Genomic DNA, 10,569 nt, shown 5'->3' with positions numbered 1-10,569 from the left:
CAAATGACCGAGACCAAATGACTATCAGAACTAGTCAATGGAAATATTAGTGACTCTTAATATTAGCAATGATGTTTGTAATACCTGCGTGATTCAGAATTATAAACATTGTATTTATCCAACAACATCAAGCCATGATGCTTGGAAATTTATTTTTTTTACTTCAAAAGACAAACTTGATAAAAATATCATGTTTAAAACACTGACTGGATTATTATGATGATGCTGAACCAAGAGCTTAACACCTACTGGGGGTGCGGCTGAGTACTTTACAGCTGGGCTAAAACTCAAGGTTTCTGCATCATAATTCACCAATTTTATCATAAGCTATCTTAAGTAGCTAACAGATAATACTTGAGCAAAAATAAAGCTAATTGCAAGTTGACATAAAATTGGGAAATTGACATAACTTGGCCAAACAATTCACCAATAATAACTTGTCCAGTTGCAATTAACTTTTATTTTGTTTAGATATTACCTAATAACTATACAGAGTGGTTCATGGCAAAATTTGAGAAATTTGATGCAGAAACCCTGAGTTCTAGCACAAAAAGTACTCAGCCACGCCCCGAGTGGGCGTTAGGTATAGCTCTTTTTGCTCAGTATCTGCATCATCTTTACTTTTTAGGTGCAATTTTTTTCACAAAGCATTGCTCTGCACCACTGTTAGCCATTCAAACTGGCAATGTAATTATCAAGGATTAAATCTATTAAAAATAAAAATTTTGTCGTATTTTGCTAATAAAAACATACTGCAGACACAAAGATTTAATAGTAGTACACTATTGTGTCAATAAAAAAGAGGACACTGACTATTAGCATTATAGTTGTTACTACTATGCTTCTAATGTTTGAGAAATAGTCATTTTGCTTTTAAATTTTTATCTCTCAAAAAATCATACTTTATCAGTTGAAAATTTTATATAAACTGCAATGGCTCGTGTAAATGTTTTGTAAAAAAAATTGAAACTGAAAGGTGAAGAATGATGGAGTTAGTGAGCCAAAAGTGCAATACCCAACACCCACTCGGGGCGTGGTTTAGTACTTTTCAGGCTAGAACTCAAGGTTTCTGCATCAAAATTCACCAATTTTACCATAAACCACCTTGTATAGCTACCAAATATTGCTTAAGCAAAAATGAAAGCAAATTGCAAGTAGACATAAAATTTGGAGATTTTGACCTAACTTGGCCTTCAAAGCCCAGTGAGTTTACTTATTCTTTTACTGGCCTTGAAGCCAAAAGTTAGGAGAAAGTCACCAATTTTAATTTCCACTTGCAATTAACTTCTATTCCTGCTTTAAAAATACCTTTTAGCTATATAAGCTAGTTTAAGATGAAATTGGTGAATTATGATGTAGAAAACTTGAGTTCTAGCCTAGAAGATACCCAGCCACGCCCCACCTGAGTGGGGTGTAAGAGAGTTTGCTAATCACTAGCTTCTCATAGCTCACTATCTTCATTATTCTTTACATAGGCTTGAAAGAGCCTAGTAAGCTAAAAGAGGCTTGAAATTGGCCAGTGATCTAAAACCCTTACCAAGCCCTCAAGTTGACAAACTCTGCCCTTGGCCAATTTTTATGGTCTATGCATAATTAAATTTCACTCTTGCTTGATTATTAACAGTTAAAAATACAGGGTAGTTTATGGTAAAATTAATAAAAATTAAAAATAAATTGAGAAACCCTGAGTTCTAGCCTGCCGGTAAGGGCTTAGTAAGGGCTTTGGCTCACTAGCCTATTTCAAGCCTCCATTTGGCTTATTTTAACCTCTTTCATGCCTGTTTTGAGAATAATGGAGCCAGTGACTCAAAAGAGGTTAGTAAGTCAAAAGCCCTTGGCAAGCCCTCAACAAGCCCTTACCAAACAGAGTTGTTTGTTGCTAATAGCAACCGTGGGCCGGCCGTAGTCATGAAGGTGGAGCATGGGTGGAGTCGAGCAGCTACCACGCCTACAATAAAATGGACGATGGAGAGGAAAACGACACTATTCCTTTACTTCTTCTTTCTCTACGAATATTTGAACATATTCAGTCTCATTACAACGATTATGATGAACTAATGGCTCAAGATGTACTGGAACTATTAGAAAGCATTGTCCAGTGTCTGGTTCTTCTCATTGATCTGGATAATGAAGATGACATTTTTACAGCAGTAAAAGATCTGATATTGGCAATAGAAAGGGATCTCGAAGTGAGAAGGGTCAGGGTGAAAGGTCGTCCGCCGATTTTAATTGAAGAAAATCAACTGCGATACCTAGTGGACAATGGTTTTAAAACAAAAGACATAGCAAGCATACATGGGTGTTCAAGAAGAACCATAGAAAGAAGGATGAATAAGTTTAATATACATCACGAATTCACTCAATTGTCTGATGCAGATTTAGATCTTGCCGTGCAAGAAATATTATTCATGTTTCCTAATTGTGGTGAAAAGACAATTAGTGGTAGATTGAGAAGCTCTGGAATAATTATTCCAAGAGATCGTGTGAGAGAAGCTATACACAGAGTCGATCCTAATGGTGTGCAAATGCGATGTAGACAGGTATTGCATCGTAGAACATATAAAGTTGCATCTCCTAATGCTTTATGGCACATTGATGGGTACCATAAGCTAATCAGATGGCGTTTTGTGATACACGGCAGTATTGATGGATATAGTAGGCTCATAACATTCCTAAGGATCGCCACAAATAATCGTGCCGAAACCGTGCTTCAGTCATTTGTAGGAGCAGTTGAAGAATTTGGTCTACCATCCAGAGTAAGAATGGATCTAGGAGGTGAAAATGCCCTCGTAGCAGCTTACATGATTGAGCATCGTGGTTCTGAAAGGGGCAGTGCCATCACAGGGAAAAGTGTCCACAATCAGCGAATCGAAAGATTATGGAGGGACCTGTTTGCCGGCTGCGTTTCTTTCTTTTATTATTTTTTCTATTGGTTAGAAGATATGGAGATACTAGACATAAACTCACTATATGACATCTGTGCCCTTCACACTGTCTTTATACCTATCATTCAGAAGCATCTTGACATGTTTCGCCATGGGTGGGCTCACCATAGCATAAGGACTGAGAATAATAAAACACCAATGCAGTTATGGGTGTTAGGTTTGAGCAGTATTGAAGATGAAAATGACGAAGCCTTGCTTGGTTTAGATGTAAGTATTTTAAGTTGTGATTCATTATGTCATTGCATTCCTTTTAGGTTGATTCATATGGTATTGACTACAATGAGCCAGTCCCACTTGGTGACGATGAAGAAACAGTGGTATTGGAAGATGTAGATAATTTCATTTCAGATGACCAGAGTGCTCAATTGAAGCAGCTTTTGTCTCCATTTTCAGATAATTATTATTCTCAGGAAGGAATGTTAGCACAGTACACTATGGCAAAAACTTTTTTGAACAATAATTTGTCATAAACTTTACAATCAACTTTTTCAATTGTAAAAAATGTACAATTGTACATGTCTTTAAATGAGAATACATGAAATGTATACATGAGACTTAATGATGAACAAAGAAAATGGTTCTTGAATAAATGAATGATAACTGTAAAACAATAACTGAGTAATAATAACCAGTAAAGAAGTGTACTTAGGGGCCTCCTCCAAAACCATCATTTCCTTTTATTGCATGAATCATAATATCTTTAAACTTCTCATAAGTGTCATGAATGGTAGGTAAACGAATCTCAATGCCACAAGTTGATACAGTTGGAAAATTTCCATACTTCAAAAAAAGGAGTGTGATGCTTTCTTCAAATCCAAGAAGTGGAATTCTGCTCGTCCCAGTCAAAAACAGAAGGAAATTAGACAAGTCACAACCAGAGATACCTTCCTCTACAATAGAATAATAACCATGCATGTAAAATACACTTATTAAAATTTCAAGCCTAACCGTAGCAATCATCCAAGAAGTCTACAAAAAACATATAGGTTCTTTCTTCCAAGGGACGGTCAACACTTCCTTTAGCTGAATACTCCACAGACAACATACCTTTTATGATATCTTAATTTGGTAATAAAAAATAATTTATAAAATACAAATACAACTAATTCCTACCAGGAGTTAATTCCTTGTCTGTTTGTATAAAATAAGGTCTCCAAGTATGAGGATCGGCTTTAACAAATGATAAAAATCCAAAAGTTTGAAGACCTTCTGCAAATTGATCTAATTCAGCCTTTACCTTGGCAATAAGGTGATAATTTAGCAGAGCATTTCTGATATCATTCCTGTCTTCAAGTGTAAGATTGCACACAGCTTTCCTAAAGCCAGTGGCTAGCAGTAAGTCCAATGATTCATCAATGGAGCAGCTTATCTGGATGTCATCATCAGTTTCTGCTTCAAGGACCTACAAAAATACAACAGTAATGATGTGTCAGAGTGAAGTTAGCAAGTTACTTTATTGACAAGGAACTTGAGTGTCTGATCAGGTATATTATCCACAGAAACAGTTGATGTATCTATGGATTGATAAACCAAGTAATTGAAGAGTGAGTCGTGCATAAATGGGAAGCCATTTCCTCCATAAAGAACAGACAGAACAAAATAGACACCCAAGTAATAATACTTTCGATCCTAATGACATGGAATAACAAGTATTAGACAACATGCATATACACTATACCTGAACACCAATAATATTATTAATTAAAAATCTTGATCCATTATCTGCTCCAGAAAAGTAATTGTTCGAAACATCAAGAGCTAAAAGATGAAAAAATTCTCTTTTCGGACCTCCATGGTCGATAGCAGATTCACCAACAAATCTGATCTGTTAAGACTTTAAAACTATTAATGATAAGAAATTTTTTGTTACTTTGAGCAGTTGATAAGGATTGAATTTCTTTTTAGTAGCTTGCCTCATAGCATCTATTAAGACAAAACCTCTACGCACATCAAGGAACATAGTTTCATCAGTATCAATTTGCTTCTTCATTTCCCCAATTTTCATCATTAAAGGAGCTTGTTCATTGCAGGCTGCTGTGATTTCCTTGCTACTCTGTTCCATCACAGTTTGAACAATGTCATTCTCTAGTTCAAGCTAAAAAATACAGGATAAAAATGGGGTTGATTGGCACGTGCCACATTGAATGATGTGAACTAGCCCATCATATAGTATTAACACTACGTGTATCATAGATTGGAAATATTTCATTCTCTTTTATCATGACTACTTTGTATTTCCATAATTATTTTTGTATGCATTATAAAAATACATGTATTTCATGTGTTAAAATTTACTGTTGACCATCAAAATAAAATGAGCTTAAGTAAAAATTGCCCAATCTATAATTTACACAAATAGAGCCAATTCTACTTACTACAGCATCAAAATAGTACTTAGAATCCTCAATTGAATCAAATTCCTTCTCACTATAACAACAATTACTCAAGTATTGAATGGTATCACTTACAAATCATTTCTGATTCCAGTATTCTCCTCCTTTACTCTATAGAAATTATTATTAAAATGACTATAAAATACAACAAGGCATAGCAATGAAGGCACCCACTTTGATGATGACTGTCCATATTCATCTGTAAGATCAATTTCTACTCTGTACACAATAGAATGAATCGTTTAATAATTCAAATGTACGAATTTCATACTTTCGTCCACATGAAGAAATATGACTAGCCAGTTTTCCCAAATTAAAATACTCACCACACTTCAAACATTCCTCTTCAGGCTAAAAATTAATGCAAAATTAAACAAAATTATTAGTTGACAATTGACATACTCCACTAGGTAAATCAAATATGGCAGACAACTCCAAATCTTGTTGCAATGGACGTATATATGTGCGCTTTGTAGTACCGACTCTAGTCTTCAGTGCCAATGGAGACGACAGAGTAACAGGAGATAAGACCTCCATATTACGTGAATTGGGGATGCATTTCAAAAACTCAAATCCTCCTCCACATCTCAGGGGTGGAAACTTGTCGTACAATAAATCTCGAAATGCTTCAGCTCCTATCTCCATGTTAAAGAATTCCACTTCCTTTTCCCCAAGACCCGCTCGCAGTAGGTCATCCTTTTCTATCTCTGTTGTAGGAATTCTAGTCTGCCCACAGTACGCTAAACAAACAAAACTGTGCTTCCAGAGACACTTGCTGGACTCCCCTAACTTAGTGGCAGCCTTGGACCTCTTAAAAATAGACAAAACTTCATCCTTTGCCTTTCTCTTAGAGGGAGGTTTAGATTTCAATCTTTGACTATTATTAAAAGTAGCAAGGCAACGATCAGCTGCAGCAAGGACTAAAAATAAAGACATAGTCAGATTCATTATTATACCACACTATAAATTAATTCTTTCAATTTTATTATAAAAGTAATAAAACCAATGATAAACATTTTTCTGAAAGCAAAAAAGGACCCTACACAAAAAGTCACTCAGTGAATTGATAAAGACAACTCTTTTACATAACTCAAATTGCCATGAATAACTTGAATTCATAGTGTAGTACCTAGTAATTCACACATGCATTTAGAGACTTACCATCATCTGAAGAGCTTCTCTTGGAGATAGTGTCGGGTATATCTAAACCAGCAAGAATTTGAATAGCCTTAGTTGCCTTCTCTAACTGATTTGGACTCAGCCTGTCATCACCTCGGTCATCACCCTGTCCTGCCATGTTTCACAACACGTGGTCTCGTGATATGAGAGGCAGGGCTTCTTAGGGCGTGGTCGTGCCCACACAGATCGATTTTTAAGATCGATTTTTTAAGATCGATTTTTAAAAATCGATTTGTAAAAGTCGATTTTTAAACATCGATTTTAAAAAATCAATTGCAATGGTCAATTTTTTTTAAATCGATTGCAAAGAGTTGCTCTTATTTTTGTCGCATTTGGCGTTCCATACATCACTAATACGTTAGCATAAGGACTGTTTGGTTGGAGCGACGAGCCAGTGGGGCCATGATTCTCATATATTGGGTGCTCATCTTCAATCTCACCCGGAGCAATGTAGACCTCCTGATCATCATCATCATACTCTTCTTCGATATTGTAATCTGTGCTGGGCGTCCGGTTATGTCCGCCTGAATTAGCAGGAGGTAAGTTAGTTGGTAATAAGTTGACATATCCTGGTGGAGGCTTTTTAGGAGGAGCAGGTAATGGCTTGTGTTTAGTTGGAGGGCCTGTTTTATTAGTTGGTGGCATTACTGGATGCTTACTAGTCGTTGGGACTATTGGGTGTTTTACTATTGGTACTGGGGCAGGGAATGGTGTCTTTACAGCGCTGGGGAGCCTACGGTATAAAAGACTCACTGCTGCTCGCTTCCATCTTGTTGATAACGTCTTTTATTTGTTTGAGCATAGATATTATAGACTACGTAGCACCTATCATTTTTATTTGAAAGTATTCCTTTTATGTGATTACAAATACTGCTCTAATTACATTAAGATATTTAATGTAAGTTTTTATACATAATGCTTTTATAAGCAACTAGATTGATTGCAAATCTTTACATCAGTGGCTGATATCATTAATTCTTTAAAGTTGCTTAAGTAACTAAGATAAATTTTGGTAATTATGAGTCCAGCTTCAAAATTAAGCAAGTTTCAGCCAGGCTTGGTCCATCACCTATGCAAGAAAATCATTAAATTTCATCCTTACTATCATTGCTGTTTAGTTTATTGCTCAGTTACCTCAGAAAAGGTCCGGCGATTTCTGTCGGCACTGTCCGGAGACTGCCTCACCTGTCCGTTAACTACCTCCACCACCCGGTAGCCTTTTAAAAATTCCTAAAATCCCCAGTACAAGAATTTCTGAAAATCCTTCATGGATAGAATCTGGTAGACCCACTGCTTTCCAAAGGACACCTCACATCCAGTACCAAGGAATCGTGAGACCATAGATATTATTATAGACTACGTAACCGGGATTGGAAACAGATCACGTGATCCCATTCAAATCAATGTAATTATTCAGGTAGAGTCTCTGTGACAGTGAGAGGCCGACGAAAATCCTTGCCATGGCTGTAAAGAATGGTCTCTAGTGAAGTCCCGCAAGCTATTTCACCTGTACTTGGGCTCTTATAATATACTCATATGTTTATATTACGTAGGTTACGTAGTCTATAATATCTATGGTGAGACCCTTCCCAAACGTTACGTGTCCGTAAACTACCTCCGTTACTCTGCATTGATTTGAATGGGATCACGTGATCAGTTTCCAATCCATGTTACGTAGTTAAAAACTAGTTATAAAATCTATGCATAGAAACACTGAAACCATAGATACTACATACACACATGGATATGAAACAGGATGCGCTCGATCCTTGGCACCGGAAGTGATGTATTGTGACGTTTACACTACACGTGTATAAGCATGGCACAAGCAAAATAGTGAAGAAATCCAGTTGAATTACTTACTAAAGCTCAGGTCTACGACTATATAAGAGTTGCAATCGATATTCTAGTTCTAAAAAGTGAAGATCTACTATTACACGAAAGAATGCACTGTGCTAAGTACTAAAAAATTATTATTTAAATTATTATCATTATAACTGTTGATGATTATTCTATTCTTCAGTGACCCAATAGATTTATTATTATTATGAGTCCTTCAACAAATTTTAACTATAAAAATAGCAATAAAAACATTGACAACAATTATTATAAGCCGCACTTACTGTATCACCATACAGTACATACTGTAATGTACATCATCTCTATCTTGATAGTTCTCTGTGGTAGCATAAATATAAAGCTTTACAATCATGTAACAATGTCTCATCAATGCCACTGAAATCCTGCTTGTGTTTCTTGGTAAATAACCTATTCTTTCACTACTCAGTTCTCACTAAAAATTAAACCACACCCTTTGAAACACTTGCAAAAAATATATTACTTTTGAAACATAGCATCTAGAAAAATGAAACCATAAACAGTCTATATAAGAGGCCTTAATGAATACACTCAAAGTAGTAACTTGTTCATACCTGGTGCAGAAGTCTCAAAAAGGTGGTTACAAAATTAATGTTAAAAAACTAGTTTTTGGCTATTATCTCAGTCATTTCTCATTACATTGACACGAGAATAGTTTCAGTCCATGTAACAAACAATACACTATTATGATTCCAAGACTTACTAGCTAACTCCGTTCGAGAGTCTAGAAAAGGTGGTTACAAATAAAAATGGAGTTCTTCTAATTTTGTCATGTAAACATAAGGCCTGTTGACAAAATGAAATGAGAATATATTTATTAGGTCTACTGAACAAAACAAAAACACCTATATACTTTCTTTCACAAAAATAAGTGAGTAAAAAAAATTCTTGAAAACATAGACAGAGAGAAAAGCGCCAAGGATAGAGCTATGCTGGTTATGACGTTTACAGGTGAACTTCAAAGAGTTAATTGGATACCGACTTCCTGTTTCATATCCATGTGTGTATGTAGTATCTATGCTGAAACAGCCGCGTTGGCGCGTTAATTGTGCAGTCGGAATTATTTTTTGGCGAAATGGCCTGGTTGTTTTGGAAGAAGAAGAAGAAGAAGAAGAAGAATCACGACGAACTCATCGCCATAAATCCGAGCATGATTCGGGCACCAGACCGTGACAGTCTGTACGGGTTGCGGGAAACAAACGGTATCTATGGTGGAGCTTCATACATAGATACGTATGATGCTGTGGTATCTGATACGCGTCAGGCTCTTCCTCAGAGCCCGGCTAATCCTCATTCCCAGTTCACTCTTGGTTCAATGGTGTGTATTGATGTACAAAAAGGTGATCCGCTGTATGGCGTGGTAAAGTGGGTAGGGACACTAACTGACTACCCTGAAACAATAGCTGGAGTAGAATTGGTATAATTATAATAGTATATAACTAGTTATTATTATTATTATTATTAAACTATAATATTCAACTTGACATTTGTTTATAATTTATAGGAGAAAACAATAAATGGTGGAACTGATGGTACATATTATGGAACAAGATTCTTTACATGTCCTCCTGGTAAAGGTTACTTCTGTCCAGTGAATGCTCTCAAACAAGACACAAGATATATGGTAATCAATCATGCATGCTCACAAATTATTTAATCATCCATTTTATTTTTCACTGGTCAGGCTCAAAATGAATCATCACTGGTGCCTAACTTTCAGTCAATAGAAACCTGTGACTATGGTGTCACTATGATGGGGGTTTATGCTGCTGATGTACATGTAAGTCAACATACTGTCAATATGGATACTATGAGTATTACTGTACAGCTGGGAGATGAATCCTTAAAATAACTTGATCTGCAGATTAAATTTTTTCAGTTTTGACAGTTATTGTAGCATGTTTGTAGATTTAAATGCACACTTTAAAGGGATACTGTCGCTGTGTATAGATATTTGCACACTTTTTGTAAAATTGATGACGAAATATGATTCTTGGGGACCAAAAATCATATTTCGTCAAAGAAAAATGGCAGAACTTATACGAAGTTCCTTTGAGCAGAAAAACGGAGAGAAATTCCTGCAAAGTCAAGATGTCAGATAAAGGCCAGAGAAGAGCTCAGAAAGATATAGACTCCAGCAAACTCAGCTACATGGTCAAACTCACCCGTCAAAA

General features: G+C 36.0%; 3 protein-coding genes and 1 long non-coding RNA gene across 4 annotated transcripts; 2 read left to right on the top strand and 2 right to left on the bottom strand.

Annotated features, from left to right (window-relative positions):
- Nucleotides 1-1,961: 1,961 nt before the first annotated feature.
- LOC109588794 (uncharacterized) lies at nt 1,962-3,490 on the top strand. The gene is made up of 2 exons (XM_020004905.1): nt 1,962-3,152; nt 3,200-3,490. Exons 1-2 carry the CDS (start codon nt 2,058-2,060, stop codon nt 3,413-3,415), a joined length of 1,311 nt encoding a protein of 436 aa, XP_019860464.1. The 5' UTR covers nt 1,962-2,057; the 3' UTR covers nt 3,416-3,490.
- Nucleotides 3,374-6,660, bottom strand: LOC109588793 (G2/M phase-specific E3 ubiquitin-protein ligase-like). The gene is made up of 12 exons (XM_020004904.1): nt 6,500-6,660; nt 5,741-6,258; nt 5,610-5,689; nt 5,513-5,557; nt 5,414-5,449; nt 5,321-5,372; nt 4,816-5,040; nt 4,624-4,770; nt 4,398-4,574; nt 4,059-4,347; nt 3,894-4,004; nt 3,374-3,835 (listed from the first exon to the last, which is right to left on the bottom strand). Exons 1-12 carry the CDS (start codon nt 6,633-6,635, stop codon nt 3,591-3,593), a joined length of 2,061 nt encoding a protein of 686 aa, XP_019860463.1. The 5' UTR covers nt 6,636-6,660; the 3' UTR covers nt 3,374-3,590.
- A 1,886-nt stretch (nt 6,661-8,546) lies between these two features.
- On the bottom strand, nt 8,547-9,203 carry LOC109588792 (uncharacterized). The gene is made up of 3 exons (XR_002188362.1): nt 8,859-9,203; nt 8,641-8,810; nt 8,547-8,587 (listed from the first exon to the last, which is right to left on the bottom strand). It is a non-coding gene; the product is annotated as an uncharacterized LOC109588792 (long non-coding RNA).
- Nucleotides 9,204-9,282: 79 nt separating this feature from the next.
- On the top strand, nt 9,283-10,309 carry LOC109588791 (ubiquitin carboxyl-terminal hydrolase CYLD-like). Its single transcript, XM_020004902.1, has 4 exons — nt 9,283-9,812; nt 9,900-10,019; nt 10,080-10,175; nt 10,304-10,309. The coding sequence occupies exons 1-4, from the start codon at nt 9,471-9,473 to the stop codon at nt 10,307-10,309; spliced, it is 564 nt and encodes a 187-aa protein (XP_019860461.1). The 5' UTR covers nt 9,283-9,470.
- Nucleotides 10,310-10,569: the final 260 nt, after the last annotated feature.

The sequence above is a fragment of the Amphimedon queenslandica genome, unplaced genomic scaffold (assembly GCF_000090795.2).
Source record: "Amphimedon queenslandica unplaced genomic scaffold, v1.1 AMPQUscaffold_11855, whole genome shotgun sequence".
Lineage (NCBI taxonomy): Eukaryota > Metazoa > Porifera > Demospongiae > Haplosclerida > Niphatidae > Amphimedon > Amphimedon queenslandica.
Note: the sequence above shows the minus strand (reverse complement) of the source record. Positions and strands in the feature narration are given on the sequence as shown.

Bases quoted from the DNA above. Each gene is read 5' to 3' on its own strand.
- LOC109588793 (XM_020004904.1), bottom strand. From the start codon at position 6,635: ATGGCAGGACAGGGTGATGACCGAGGTGATGACAGGCTGAGTCCAAAT. The intron at 4,771-4,815 runs GTAACAAAAAAT...AAGTCTTAACAG, and splicing joins ATCCTTATCAACTGCTCAAA to ATCAGATTTGTTGGTGAATC. The intron at 3,836-3,893 runs GTTAGGCTTGAA...ATTCTATTGTAG, and splicing joins CTTCTTGGATGATTGCTACG to AGGAAGGTATCTCTGGTTGT.
- LOC109588791 (XM_020004902.1), top strand. From the start codon at position 9,471: ATGGCCTGGTTGTTTTGGAAGAAGAAGAAGAAGAAGAAGAAGAATCAC. The intron at 9,813-9,899 runs GTATAATTATAA...TATAATTTATAG, and splicing joins CAATAGCTGGAGTAGAATTG to GAGAAAACAATAAATGGTGG. The intron at 10,020-10,079 runs GTAATCAATCAT...TTCACTGGTCAG, and splicing joins AACAAGACACAAGATATATG to GCTCAAAATGAATCATCACT.
- LOC109588794 (XM_020004905.1), top strand. From the start codon at position 2,058: ATGGCTCAAGATGTACTGGAACTATTAGAAAGCATTGTCCAGTGTCTG. The intron at 3,153-3,199 runs GTAAGTATTTTA...CATTCCTTTTAG, and splicing joins AAGCCTTGCTTGGTTTAGAT to GTTGATTCATATGGTATTGA.